This window comes from Monopterus albus, unplaced genomic scaffold (genome assembly GCF_001952655.1).
Source record: "Monopterus albus unplaced genomic scaffold, M_albus_1.0 scaffold118.1, whole genome shotgun sequence".
In the NCBI taxonomy this organism is placed as follows: Eukaryota; Metazoa; Chordata; class Actinopteri; order Synbranchiformes; family Synbranchidae; genus Monopterus; species Monopterus albus.
Window position 1 is genome coordinate 582,594 of NW_018127998.1, and position 15,354 is coordinate 597,947.

Consider the following 15,354-nt stretch of genomic DNA (forward strand, 5'->3'; position numbering starts at 1 on the left):
CGAATGGGGGGTGGTGTGGCGGGGGGGGGGGGTGTTTTGATGAGTATTTGGTGTGAGTGTGATTGTTGACACAGTGGGGTAAAGGCTGTGATGGCTGAAGGCTCTGATGAGTAATTGAGGACAGCAGGTATCGCCTCCCTCCTGAGCCTCTTCAGGCCATAACCAGCTCACCCTCCGATCTTCAAAGTCTCTCCAGCCCTCTTCTCCTCTCTTTTCTTTTCTTCTCCTCACCACTCATTTCCTCTCCTCTCTCCTCCTCACCTCTCCTCTCCTCTCCTCTCCTCTTCTCCCCTCCCCTCTCTTCTCCCCTCCTCTCCTCTCCTCTCCTCTCCCCTCCTCTCCTTCACCTCCCCTCCCCTCCCCTCTCCTCTCCTCTCCTGGCTGCATTGCAAGTTGAACTTGCTGGGCAGAAAAACAGCATGTATGGTATTAATCAAACCCAGAGCATCATGGGGAATAGGGCAGAGTGAGGAGGGGGGGCTAGATCCCAGCTATTACTGCTACATTGGTTCAGGAAGACAAAATATTTCATTCTCTCTAACCCTTTTGACAACAGTACATCTAGCAACACAAAATTTTTACAATTATATGCTGGAATGCCAATTAAAATGCTGTATGCTTCTCTTACACTTAACTACACTTGATACGGTTGAGTAGTACTGAGTCCAGGATTACAGTAACAGCTTATTTTATGTACTGTATACTGTATATATTGTTTGATTATTTTTTTTGTTTGGTACGTTGATGAATAGATAAAATTTTCCAAATACTCATACACTGGCGTGAGCTTGTTTGTGTTCTGTATACAGTAAATCTAAGGTTTATTCTAGTTAGAACATTTTATCATAATGGATTCTTTCTGCTTCTCTCACACACAGATTTGTCTCTGTCTGTCTGTTTTAGCATTTTCCTCCTTTCTTTGGAAGTGCCTGTATGCCTTTAGACAGTAAAGCTGAGCCTGGGAGTGGTGTTTCGCCTGTCTGTGGGTCAGGGTGCCCCTGTTCTGGCATTGTTGCGCATGCTGAACACGTCACCAGCCTCATGAACCCTCACCCTCCCTCCCCTGACTTTTTCAAATGAACAGATCTGATAGAGTGAATGCCATTACCTGGGTAAATGAATGATTCCTAAAGGACTGGACAAGGCCTAACACCACTTTGAGGGTAAAGCTTATTATCACTGCAGACTTTAAAGAGGGGAGAGAGGAAGCTGTGGAGCTTTGTCAGAGGCCTGTATTTCCATATTAATCTGCCACATTTAGGCATCTGAGACAGAGCGTCTCTGGTCACGCTTCTTTGATAACAGAGCAGTTAGCTTTTCCCCCTCATGTATAAATATGTATAATTCTGATAAGATTAATTGAAACGCCTACAGTAAGTATACAGTGGAAAGGAGATGAGTGGGCGAGAGAGAAAGACACAGCAGGGGGCGAGAGGAGACACCTTATGTTACTAAAACATGCATTTTAGACTGGTTTCTGCCTCAGACCTACTCCAGAGTGGGTGCCTAGGCTCTCTCCTCTGGGTCCAAAGTGCCTTGAATTGAAAATAGCATCTACCTAACAGTCCCTCAGAAATAGCTGAGCGAATACATTTTTGCACCGAGCTGATAAATACGGCATGGAGCCTCTGACACTGAAGCCTCACCCCAATTTCCAGTGCTCTGGAGGAGATCAGATAGCCCTGTGTCATTTGATTTTCTGCCTTATCTCATCCGCGCCCATCTTTTTGTCTCACGCAGGGCTACATTTTAAGAAGCACACACTCCTTGTGTCTTTTGAAGGACAAAACCAGAATGATATTGAAACAAATAATAGGATCACAGTGTGAGAGAGCCATTCTTCTGTTTGATTGACACCAATTGCTGATGTATGCATGTCAAATAAGTGTCCTTCAAGTGACATTTGGGATGCAAATAAGTAGAAGTACACTTTGGTATCGCAACAGTCTGCAAAGTTCGTAGTTCCTGAGTGCTGTTTATGATCACTCCACCACAATGGATGATGTACAATTTCTGTAAGCTAGAACACAATTTATATTTTGTGTATATCCCACATATCCATTGAGCAGTTCCACTTCTGAAACTGACCAATAAAAACATCAGTTTAATAGTTATTTTCTGCAAAGTATGCTGAATGTGAAACGAAAGAGCAGTGAGTGAAGGGAAGACAGCAGGAGAGAGGGAGGAATGGGAGAGTAGAGGTGAGGGACCCTGAGAAAGATGAAACAAGAGGAATAGAAAAAGTACTGTAGGAGAGCTGAAGCGAGGGAGGAGACAGAGACTGTCCCTTGTGCACAGCTCAAGTTGACTGACGGCAAGAAGAGAGGGCTGTAGATAGAGGAAGGGAGGAGGAAAGGGAAGAAGGGAGATCAGCAAGGAGTGAGCGCATCAGTGTGTGAGTGGCGTCTCTCATTAGAAGGTGCTGTCAGGGGCTGCAGAGGGGGGACTGCAGGGACCCCACCTCCACCTTCTCCCCCTTATCCACTGGCCCCTGAGAGCTGGCCGAGAAAATGATTGATGAGTGATACCAAGATAAACACACACCCTGGCCCCCAAAGGCAGCCCTGCAAAATGATGCATGCAGCGTTATAAATAAACCTTGTGGAAAAAAAGTCTAACAATAAACAAGAAAAGAATGCCACACAACAATTGGCTTTTCATATTTTGAATATTAGAAGGCGTACATCAACTCATCTTTTGTTCTTTGCGTCGATGAGTTTCCCTAACCTTTTCTATTTGTAGTCTTACATGTTGGTGTGTGTGTCTGTGTGTGTGTGTGTGTGTGTGTGTGTGTGTGTGTGTGTGTGGCTTTGTTGTTCTGTACTTCTGGAGACAAAAAAACGAGAGCACATTAGTTTTGTGGGGACCGGCATCACTTGTTGGGATCGGAGGCGTAGTTCATCGAATTTTACAAAAACAGCATAAACTCAGAGAAAGTATCATCTTTGGTTAAGGTTGGTCTCCTGGAAGTGAATGCAAGTCTACATGGGGATCCTGTAAGTGACACAAACAAGGAACAAGGATGTGTGTGTGTGTGTGTGTGCTTTGCTGTGCCTATGCATGTAAGCAGTGAGCACAAGGCTAACAAGGCTCACCAGCTGACTGGTTAAGCCCCCTTCAACAGTTACACTGCCTCCTCAGCAACTTGGGCAGGCGGCATACCCACTCATTCACTGTGAAGCACAAACACTGAAGCAAACCTGTTCTCATTTGGGAGCGCTCCAAATCATAGCAGCTGTGAGTAATGTGTGTGTATGTGTGTCAGAGGAGTGCAAGAATGCATGGGAAACTGATGTGCAGTGTGGCATATGTATACTGAGGATACATAGCCTTCCCACAATCCACACAAATAAAAAATACACACAAAACCATGTCCAACTGCTCACTAATTGTTGATTAAGTCATAAATGTTTCATGCTACACTTTCTGTTAATGTTTAACACTGAGCGCCAAATGCCCCTCTTACAAATCGAAGTGGAAAGCCAGATTATCATCAGATAGTTACATTATATCATTATGAGCCTACAGGCTGTGGTCTGGTGGAGGGAGAATGAATTATGAATGGAGTGTGAGGGGGGGATCTTCTTTTCCCCCCTAGGGACTTCCAACAGCACAACTCATTTAAGTTGGATGAATGTCAGATAAGGAAGGAACCCCCCCTCCAAAAACACTCACCCGTACTGCTTGCCTTTCATATTGGCCTTCATCTAATTTAGAAGGAGTGCCGGTTCAGCTGCTCATAGTACTCACACTTCTCACTGGGAGAAATGTATGCTGAAGGGTGCTTTGTTCATTGTCAAACTGTGTATACCAATGCTGAAAAACACCATAAAGAAGTCTTGTCATCTAAGTCACTTGTGCATTTTGTGCCTGGCACAGACTCGTGTCGGGCCTCTTTGTACATCTCTAAAATGAGTCCCTGAGCTGTGCTGTAGCTTTGGCTAAAAATTCTCCTCATCTCATCTTTTTCTCTTTTGCTCTCCCCCTCTCTGTCGTATCTCCACGGATCCAGGCCGCAGAATGGGTCGATGATATTGTACAATAGGAAGAAGGTGAAGTACAGAAAGGACGGCTACTGCTGGAAGAAGAGGAAAGATGGGAAGACCACACGGGAGGATCACATGAAGTTGAAAGTGCAGGGAGTTGAGGTGAGTGTGCTGAAAAGAGTTTGGATTTCAAGGGAGTGAACAGAGAAAGAGGCAGGGTGAGGGTGTGCATAGGGCAGGCGTGAGCCAGCCTTCACCCTGACACAGACAAACACAGGTCTACAGTGAGCTCTCCCCTGGTTGTAATGGAGACAGTCACATGCTGCAGTTGGCCCCTGTCTCTAAAGAGTCTCACCAAGAAACAATGCAGCACAACAATAGTTTTCCCTGGGAAGCCAGTGGAGTGGAACCGATTGTTTGTACCTTATTAAGGCTCTGGATGTTGCCTTTGCTCCAGAGAGCCTACATTAATCTTGCTGGCTCAAAGCAGTACTGTGGAGCTAGCGTTCCCTCCACATTCCAGCAAGTCACTTCCCATACCAGCTGCTGCCATAAAAGGCCCAGCTGTATCTGTTTTTGGCTCACCCTGGCTCAATCTTCCTCAACCTGAGGTGGTGGCAATGCAGCGTTGGCCCCCTACAGTGCCATATATATGAGAGCAGTCAAGTCTCAGCCGCAGACTCCATCTTTTCCTTTACTTTCAGTAGTGCTATAGTTTGGGTTCTGCTCTCTTTCACACAGTTAGCAGCACGCACTGATGCCAGGAGCACAATAGTTGAAACAGAATACAGGCAGAGAGGCGAGGGTGTGAGATTTTGGTCTCCCATTTGTTTGTGTGGACACACAAACACAGATGTGCACACAATTTGTGCACATGTGCACATAACCACACAACCTAGGCAGTGGTGCCGTGAGTCTGTATCACAGAGTGTGACAAAGACAAAGCTCAGGCATTCTCCCAACAGGGGCTCTGCTCTGTGTTTGCACTCCTCCAGGTATTTGTCACTCCAAGAAAATGGCCTCTTCCTTCACCCTGCCAGCTCAGTGTCATCTCTGGTCCTGCAGTGGTCTGATAACCTGTTGGCAGTACACACATCCATCCTTTTGGACTGTTTTTAGGCAAACTTTTTATAATTTCTGTCAGCCCTGCCCTTACACAAGTCAGGACAGTTATATTAACATGTGAATACAGATTATGTACAGTCATTTCCATGTGGCCTCTGACTTTGTCAGTCCCCACAAAATGCTTGTAAATCTGTACAGACTGGGAGGGAAGTGGTTCTGCCCTTTGTGCTCTGACTTTTTACATACTCTTCCAGTCAAAGGTTTGGACACACTTCCCATTTAATTCAGAAGGAACGTGTGTCCAGACTTTTGAGAGGTGGTGTAAAGGGCAGGACTAGCATGTTTTACTCAAATCTTTTGCCGCTGGCACACACTGAGCCATCAGAGCCAACCGCCTAGGTTGTATGTTAGCAGCAGTACAGAAGTACATTAATATCTGGTTCCCACCTGATTTAATAAGACCTCAAACTACTCCAAATAAATGCTTTTTTAAATTTAAAAACAGCTTATGTTTATGGTTTCCAATCTCACTTGTGCTTTGGGTGCAGTCTACCTTTTTTTGACAAGTCCTTTAGGCTGTTGTGATGTTTTCCACCAGTTTGGCCAGCTTCAGTTCAACCCAGGTTCCATTCCTATGACACATTTGTGGATTCCCTGCCTCCAGCAATAAACAGAGATGGCATCATGACTGGCAGAAAAAGACCGGAACTTTGGGGTATAATATAACACAATGGAGTATTTGCTGGCTCTTCTATGATAAACATGCCTTGTACAGTTATTACAAGAGCCAGCTGTTCCCCCAAACCAGTCCTAAAGAAAGTCAGTTGAAAATGTCCCCATGCCTACTTTAAATCTGCTGTATGTGCTTTATCGAGGCCCACATCAGAACTGCACTGCCCCCACAACAGAACACTATACTGTATGCCACTGTCCTATTTTCCAGCATCAGCGCTGGTCAGTGCCCCAAAAAAAGCAGCACTTTTTCTTTAGAATCGCTGCCTCGATTGGCTCGTCACAGCTACTGTATCTCCGGTACTTCTGTTGTCCAGTGATAGTGCGCGTTCTTCTGTTGTCTTGTAGCTGTCACAGTGGGTGAGGAGAAACATACTGTTATAGTATAAAAATATCCAGACCTCTGTGACCACCAGTCCCAGCTTCATAAAAATAATATAAAAAAAAGACATTTCCTGGCAAGCCATAGCTAAAGAGATTGGCTCTCAGGTGAGGAACCGTGTGAAATGAAACACAAAAGTCTCTTGAATCCAGGGCACCACTCCAGATTCACTTTGTTACATATTGTGCTGTACTGTATGAGCTCTGTGTGGTCACGTTGACTTGCCACACCACAACACATTCATTGCAAGGGGCGCCAAATGACCATATGATGCACTGGAGCACCGTGGTGGCGGTACCAAAAATAGCATGCACACATCACCTGAGTTACTGAGACTGCGTACTGTGTTTCTGTGTGTGTACACAGCCACATTTTCCAGCCTTGGAAGACCTTAGTCATGTCCTTTAAACACCTCACCCCTCAAGATGGACAGAGCGAGGTAACAGGCCTAGTATATGAGGGGGCCCATCATGCACACTCATATTTACTCTAACTTGACCTTTGCCCTCTGTTCAGTGAAAGTGTGATGCCCTGTGAGATGAAAAGATCTGTTATTTTTGATTACACTATCTAGAAGGAGAAAAGAATAATTCATTTTCATATCATTCCTTCACAAAGCAGAACACTGAGTTGACATAAACCTCGTTTGTTTTAAAGGAGATAGCTGGACCTGAGGAGGTAGCTGCTTTTATTCCCCAGTCATGCAGTTGTTAATAGGGGTTCTGTGATTATTACATGGGCCAAGTTTAGTGCACAGAGCACAACTGTTGTGGGTGATTCAGGCTAGTGACGTTCAGTGGCTCCAGTGAGGGAGAGGTTGCAAGTCCAGGAGCGAGGGGCCTTCTGGGGCCTGCGAGAGGCAGCCTAGCATGGCAGGAGTATATGTCGGTGTGTGCTGATGCTGTCCTGTCTGCTCTGCAGTGCTGGCTCAGCAGCCTGTGTAAACCAAGCCTCTACTCTGCTTCTCCCTCCCTTTCTCTTTATGTGTCCTCCTCCCTCTCTGTGTCTTTCATTTCTTAGTCTTTAATTGTTTCACTAGAATTTTCATTGCCCTACTCAACTCTCACATCTCTTTCTCCTTACTGTCCTGTTTCTCCCACCCACCCCTCCAAGTCCACAATCCAGATGGACAGAACCTTGGGTTGGGCAGTAATGCTCCCTGTTCCCTAAAATTGGAGCGCAGGGCATGTTGCGGCATTAGCGCTTAACAGGCCGTGAAATAGCAGCCTGCCTTCCTGACGTCTCCCCCATCACTCCAGGTGAGTTGGCCAGACGGCTGGATAAATGAGCGAGCGGCACCCCCAGCAACCAGCATGCATTTGGGGCGCCTGAGGAGGGGTGTCCATCAGTGATTATCTCACCACACCCTGCTCTTACCAAGCCCAAGTTGTTCATGCGTTTCACAAGCATGGCCAAACTCCCTTGGGAATCCTTGCATCCACTCAAATGACGTCCAGTGGCTGTCTATCAGTCGGGATCCTCAGTTACATCAGGATTTGACTGGCTTTATTCTCCCACAGAGTGATGTCATCTTAATTCAGGCTGTAGGTCTCATAGTGTATATAGCTCTAGCATCCCCTGGCTTCTCGCTGTGAAATAGCAGAGACCTCAAACACATCTGCTTTGACAAACTCCAACTGATCTCAGCTCTGCTTCTTGTCAAGCTTCTACCTCAATGCTAACCCTTCTTCTTAGCTGATTAGCTGTTAATGCGGGTTCAACCCCCGTCACCTCCACCCCTTCTATCCTATCTCCCCATTATTCCTAAGCTTTAATAAACTCCCTCAAACGCAGATCGATTTTCTCTTAAGTGAAGGTGGCAGTGCCTCTGACTTATTTCATTACCACAGGCTAATTATACCAAATGAAATGAGCTTCTCTTCTTAAGGTGTGCCGTGCTGCTCTCTTCCCCCACACTCCCCACACTTTAATGCCAATACAGTTACCTACCAATTCCCTAACTCCCATTCCTCTCTCAGCTCCACCTTGCCATCCAACCCTCTCAGCCTCCACCACCTAAATAATCAGCTGATGCATCCTTAGCCCCCGTAACTTGTCGTTTCATGTCAGATCCACCCTAATGTGTGATTTCAACTGTGCAACTGTGCAATGAAGGAAGGTAATGGAGCATGCTGGTGGCTCAATCGCCTCTGTTCATTGATAATAATGAAGACAAATGTCAAAACATTAGTTTGTTGTAATGGAGTGGATGCTAGCGGATGCATGCTGGATGCTACACTGCGTTGGCTTTTAATATAACGTGACCTTCAACATTTAACTTTGCTTTTATCATGTAGTCTAGCTTTTCCATTTGCACCAAATCAAACATTAAAATTTTTTAATCCATCCAAGCAAAATGATATCTGAATTCATGCGATTCTCTTGAGGCACAGCTTTATACTTTGCCAGTTAACCTTTTTAATTTCAAATAATTTATGCGCAAGCCTGAAAAAGACATAACCAAAATAAAATGGTCCAGGTGTGCCTGGTGCACCTAATCACGAAATGAATTCATAACCTCGATAGTTGACAATTACAGTGCCAAATTTTGCAGGAAAAAATAAGATTCCAACATATCATGGAACCTGGGTTGGTAGAATTGCTAAATTCTAGAGAGTTGCTTTATGTGTTTGTATGTTTTCAGTAGCAACTGATTTACAGATGCAGAAGCTGATATCACCAGATTGCGAGACCAGATGTGAGAGGGCACTAAACAAAGCCATTTCAAAGAGGAGGTGACACCATGCATGCTTTCCCTCCTGCCCGTGCTCCAAGTCAACTGTGAAATTAAGATTAGATTACTGATACAAGTAATGCCCATAGCAAGAAAGTGTGTATTTTTCATCTTATTCAAACTTATAGGCTGTATATTAGACAACAGTCAGTTCCCTGCTCTGTAAAGACACTAAATCAATTACTGTTTCCATTGTCTGGAGCCTGCTTTGTTATTCAGTATTTTCTTCTTCTTTGCCTTGGAGCTCACTGAGTAGCTCTTCCTTTTGAATTACCTGATTGTGGATGAGTTAAGAACACTGTGTTTGTGATATTTTGAAGAAAGGTTACTATGGTTATAACTCCTAACCTAGTCAGAAAGTGGTTGCATATGCACAGGAAATATGGGCTTTAGTTGCCGCAGATCATGTCATCTATTTAGATTAATCTGATAATAATATAAAGTAAACATAAACCATGGGAAGAGAGAATATAAAACACTTTATGGTATAATAATGAACAAGGCACAAATTAAATTATTACTAAGACCTTTATTAGAAATTGCTGCATTTAGTTTTAGGTGTTGCCATGCACACGTGCTGGACCTGGATATCTATTTTAGTTATTGTGTTTTGTTTTTTTTTTCCGTTTTCTTCACCCAGCACAGTAGATTAAAGCAGTGATCTTCTCCCTAGCATAATGGCTTAATGGGTGTTGTTACATTGTTATTAGCATATGAACCAAAGCCTTCCCACATGAACGCCTTACTCCTAGCATAGGTTTTCCTTTAAGCCCTCACTAATTAGTTTTCCTCTCTGACGTCTTACAATTGCCAAATCACTCAGCAGCAGTTAAGCCCTCAGTCAGCCTTTCATGCTGACCCCGTTATCACCGTTTCAATCCAGAAGCTGGATTTGAGGGGCTAATTTTGGAAAGGTTGCTGTAGGGAGAGAATGTATAAAGGGCTTGTCAAGAAGCTATGCGTTATCGACAGCTTCCGAAATTTAATTTACCACTTGTTGCCACATGTTGCAGTGTTGTCATGCTGAGGCATCTTCACAGGGGTCTTCTCTTTTTTATAAGGGAGAAGGAAGAAAATGTCTCTAGGAAAACAGACTGAGAAGTATTTTAATTTGTCAGAAAACTTGAGGACCTTGTTTATATACTTTATCAAGGTTCCCATTGCAGCTCACAACTTCTTTCCTTGGCCCTGTGGAAAAGGAAGAACTGCCCAGCGGAAACACACACCTTCTTCACTGCTGTTGTGGTTAAAATAAATAAATAAATAAAAACTTTGAAATGACACAGTAAAATGGCAGAGTATAGATGACTTGAAGCCATGTCACCATGTCACTCTGAGGATACTTGTCACTAAAATCTTCTAAGATGGATGCAGAGATTGTTCATAGCTCTTCTTTCGAATGTCAGCCATTTTTACTAAAGTTGGTGTACCAAATCAACTGGGTTTGCCAGCATTCTACATCTATAATGCCCCTGGGAGTAGTACAGCAGAGCCTACACCAGATATGCAAAATAGGGGCCAGAGGCTGGTAGAAATGGTGAAGCAAACAGAGCGCTGCAGGCAGGGAACAGACTTTGCATGACTTTGTGGTTTGCTCTCGGTGTGTGAATTCTCCCTTTGTTTGGTCTTGTGAGTGAAACAGATCCTTGGGCAACACAGGCCGGGTTTCACTGTATGGTAATGAGTGACTTTCACCAAAGCTTGTGCCTTCTACCATTCCTGAGGTCCAGGCCAGAATATTATTCAGAGATTTGTACTGCTCAGAAAAAACCACTAACCAGTGTTATCTAGTGGAAGGCCCACTCCGGTTCTGACCTCAAACCACTGTTGGATTTAGTTGATTCGCTTGAATTTAAAGGTAGGAGTTCAAAGGAAAGCGAGTAGTTTCGTCATCACTACTCTTACCTCCCTTGTGTCAGGGTGGAAGTCCTTTGCAAAATCTCTGTTTAATGATCTATAACCAGCTCTTGGTTGGTTCACACATTTCTGGGGTATTTCTGTCTACACGACCAAAGGCTTGGCTGAGTATTGAGCAGAATCAAAGAGAGGTTTTCGATTCCTGAAAACCTATAAAATGCCTTATATGCAGCAGATTATTTGAAATGCCTCGGATAGCTCTTCAGGATATGTCTTTTACTGAATCTGCCAGTGTCCTTTCTTCCCCATTTGTCTGTTTCCCTTTTCTCTCTCTATCTCTCTGGCCTTCTTACTTCCATCTGCTTCTTCTTTTTGAAAAAGCTGCTTGTTCCATTGGTCTCTGTTAATATGAGGCCATTCCTGTAGCAAAGGCAGACCCCTATGTCAACAGTCGTGGTTTTCATCAGACACCGTACGGCCTTGGCAGGACCTTCTGCGCTTTCCCCTACTAGCTCTGGAACACTTGGTTCTTTTATTATCCTTGAGACAGGGAGCGCAGCATCGGTGTTTAGGATACTACTATGCACGGAAGGCAAGGGCTTTGAGGAGGAATCATCCAGTGACATTATCTCCTCTTTATTCAAAAAAAGGCAGTACAGCTGGCCCCACATATCCACGGGCGCTTTTCTGCCTCATCTGCAAAAATATTTGTGTATTGACGTTTGCAGTGAGATGAATTTGTTATAGTCAGTTCTTCCTCATCGGCTACCTTAATCTTTCTTTTTGCTTGGCAGTTTATTTTGCTGGCTTCTGCACATGGCCAATGCATTATTAACCAGCAACACAGAGGTTTAGATATAATTTGCTGCTATGTTACATTTAATAACTGCAACATCAAATCGTGCCAATACTCCGGCATTCACTCTTCAAAGGAGGTGTAATGAGTGGAGTTGCAAAGTTCAAAGAGAATGGTTAAGTGTTTGTATAGATTTATACGGGGCGAGCAGTTGTGCTTTCCTCAGAGTGATATTGAAAGGTTTGATATTTTACATGAAAGGGTGCTAAAGAGGAGTTTAACACAGGAAACAGGTTTAACCCTTCTGCTTTGGGCAACAGAAGAAATACTAACACAGAGAAAAGTCTTGTTTCGTACATATTGTTAGTCTTAACTTTGTGTCTTCCTGCCTACTGTTTCTGTTCTTCCTATCATCTCTTCTTGTGTTTGTATTACACTCTACATCTCTCTTTTTTTATTCCTGGCTGATATATCATGTGTTAACCTTGTTCTTGTCACAGTAATCTGAATAGATGTTCGTGTCTGTGTCCTGTGCACCACATGCATCTTCTCCTTTCTTCTTCAGTTTCTGTAGATTTTCAACACTGGTTCTGTTTTGTGGTTGTTTATGTTTTCATATGTATTTTTTGTTAGTGGTGCTGAAATGAAAGGTATCAACAGACTTCTGTGGATTTCTGTTGCACATTTAAATGTGGAGAGAGAGAGAGAGAGAGAGAGAGCCATTTGTTTAAGCCCAAGGGGGTGCTAAGCTTGTTCTGCATTGTGTGCCGACAGTGGTCCCCTGTTAATGTCACTGTCACCAAATATTGCAGATGCACTGACACACACGCATACTCTTACAGACACAGTACTGCATCTATGTACATTTGTTTTGTTTCACTGAAAGAATCTCAGGGGAAAATAATGTCATTGTATGTATGTATGTGACATTTGCAAGTGAATTTACGCTCAAAACGAACTCATAAGCAGATATGGTAAAACCTTATTTCATAAATTAAGCCTGTTATTGTTAGAAAATCATGTTTAAAGGTAGAAAAAAAGTCTCCTATAAGATAGATGAAAATGGGAGAGATAAAAGTGAATCAAAAAGACTGTAGACAGTGGAGAATAAAAGCCTAATGAAAAGGAGAGGAGGGAGCAAGAGAGGCTTAGAAGGTGGACGGATGGTAAAAGAGGAGAGTGGGTGAGGAGGGAGGGTGAGGCGAGGGTTGAGCGGAAAGGAGAGAGAAAGCCGGAATGAACGATATATAGCCCCTGGCAAACAGAAAACAATTGTTACACTGCCTCCCATAACCCACTTCAACCTTAAACAGCAGATTTTTTTTCACTCAATTAATTTCTACACATTGGAGCAGGGGCCTTGGCTGAAGCTGGGCTTTTATGTGATCCTGCTGCTGTAAGGCCTACACACATCTCTCTCCCTCCCTCTCCTCACTCTCTGGCTGTCTCTTTCTTTCTCCAGAAAATGAATATTTTGCATTGGAATGGACTGGAACACTTTGAGAGATGAAGCTTGAATAAACAGGGAAATATTGCATATTATTAAAATGGCACAGAGGCACAAAGAATTGATTCTGTAGTAGGAACAGAAATAACTTTTAACCTAATCACTATTATCAACAGCATGTAGAGCTACATGCAGACATTGATATATGTTTTAGAAACCCAGTTATACATCCAGCTGAATGTATCCCTGTGTGCAGTTCTTTCAAAACTTTTATTAAGCATGAACATCAAGAAATTCAACTCTTGACTGTTCAAATTATAAAATTCCTTAGGAAGATTTACAGAAAGATGCCTAATCAAAAAAGACATTCTCACGGGAACAACAGAACAACAGCAGTTACAATAATAATAATAATAATAATAATAATAATAATAATGGTGATGACGATGATGATTCTCTTCACGTACAGGAGCAAAGTGTGCCACGGTGGCCCTGCGTGGACAGCAGGTTGACTTGCCTGAGGGCAGAGAGAGGCAGAGCAGGCAGAGACAGATGGACAGACAGATAGAGGAGGGCATGACTGAGCTGTGTCTGTGTGCAGTGAGTGAGGGCCAGTTGGAGCAGCATGAATCATGGCTCCAGTTGAGAGCGGAGGAGATCAGATCAATAACAGCCCAGAGGAGGGAGAAGAGCAAGAGTGGGAGAAAGAGGCTGAGGGAGGTGTTCATCACATCGTTGGACCACCCTGCTTCTCATCATGCTTGCTTTATGTTTTCTTTCTGAGGCTGAACAGTTAATTTATTGAGCAAAGCACTGGTTCATTTTCTATAGGTAGACACAGACAATGTATTAATGTGTACAGTGAGTGTGACTTATTGATTATTTAATTTAAAGCATCCGCAGGCTATTCATGGTCTTTTTCAAAGAAGTGCAACAATAATCTTGAGCTCATTTCACTATAGCCAAATGTAGTTACTGTACTTAATCTAATGGGACACCCTTAAAAAGCTTTTCAGAATATTATAGTTGAATTATAAATGTGCAGTTTTATCATGTGAAAGGAAAGCACTAAGCGATTAATTCATTTCGTTTTATGCCTGTAGCCACAGAGCTTATTTGACTGTGCATGTTCAAACTTAGTTGTTTGTGTGTATGTATAATTTTCTTAGTGCAGGGAGAGTGCAAAGGCTCAGCAGTGGGCATTTCTCATTAAGTGTCCAGCGTGCCTAGGGGAAAGGCCTGTTTTTACAGAATATGTGTGTGTGTGCCAGGAGCAGTCACAGAGGTGGTGGACAGTGTTGAAGTAGCAGTCTGGATGTTTAAGAATGCTACGCACACGAGTTGAAGATGGCCAAGCTCTCCCCTCCATCATTCTATTGTGGAACAGGCAAGCAATTTTTCTCACCCTTCCTTTTTTTATATATAATTTGGTCGATAAAGGTGAAGGACATTTCATCGCTATTTCTTCCTCCCGACTCCCTCCTCCTTGCACACTCTGTTCTGTCTCAGAATGAAATCCCAAGATAAAGCTCGGCGGCGCTCCATATTTAATGGAGCTTAATCCCACAGATTTGAGATACAGAGCTGTGAGGTAATTCCCTCATGCCCATATTCGCTAACACAGAATGACCACGTAATTCTGACCCTTTGCTAGACACAGACACAAATGTGGAATTGCCTTTTTAGACAGTTTCTCAGCAAATGAGTGTTTGTTTGTTTTTTTTATCAGGATCACAGAATGCTCACCATCTCATCTGCTGCAGACGTTATGTTGTGCCACACTTTCCCTTCAGCTGTAGCTCACTAAAATTTTTATTTTGGCTGGTCAGGCAAGCTCCCTCTTGATGAGGGATTTATGAATTGATCTGCAACACAGAGATGAGTATGAGCCAAAGTGATGAGCTTGGGGAGTCATAACTGAAAGCCTAATGGTCACAGACCAGAGTCCAGCCACAGCGAAACGTCACTACGCTTGGAAAGAGTTAAGAAGACTTGGCTTGGTTTGAGACTATTTGAAGAAGCCATGTGCTGGGAAGTATTATACCCACCAGTAACCCTCCTTAAGTGGTGAGCTGACACTGAGCAATTTACTATTCACTCTGCCAGTGAAAATGTTTTCAATCTGAGTGCATAAAGCTCCCATGGCAGGCAAAATGCCAAGCTTTCTTCTATCTGACACTTTTGTTTCAGAATAACCACTGTGTGGTTCAGTTTACCCTAAGACATGCTTGTCAGACCCACTTGACATGAGCTTCCTTGTCAATGTGTAAAACAGTCCACATGGATGATTGTAGAGCAGCACTGGTTGTTAGTGGTAGTGAGTGGGCTTTGAGGGGAAGGAAAAAAAATATTTCA

General features: G+C 43.4%; 1 protein-coding gene across 10 annotated transcripts in view; it reads left to right on the forward strand.

The window, feature by feature from the left end:
• The window catches only part of camta1a (calmodulin binding transcription activator 1a), a 278,069-nt gene that overhangs the window by 161,992 nt on the left and 100,723 nt on the right, over window positions 1–15,354 (forward strand). For all 10 annotated transcript variants that reach the window (XM_020611826.1, XM_020611827.1, XM_020611829.1 and 7 more), the window contains one exon: window positions 4,013–4,148. In XM_020611826.1, the coding sequence (XP_020467482.1) occupies window positions 4,013–4,148 (136 nt within the window). The remainder of the gene's footprint in view (window positions 1–4,012; window positions 4,149–15,354) is intronic.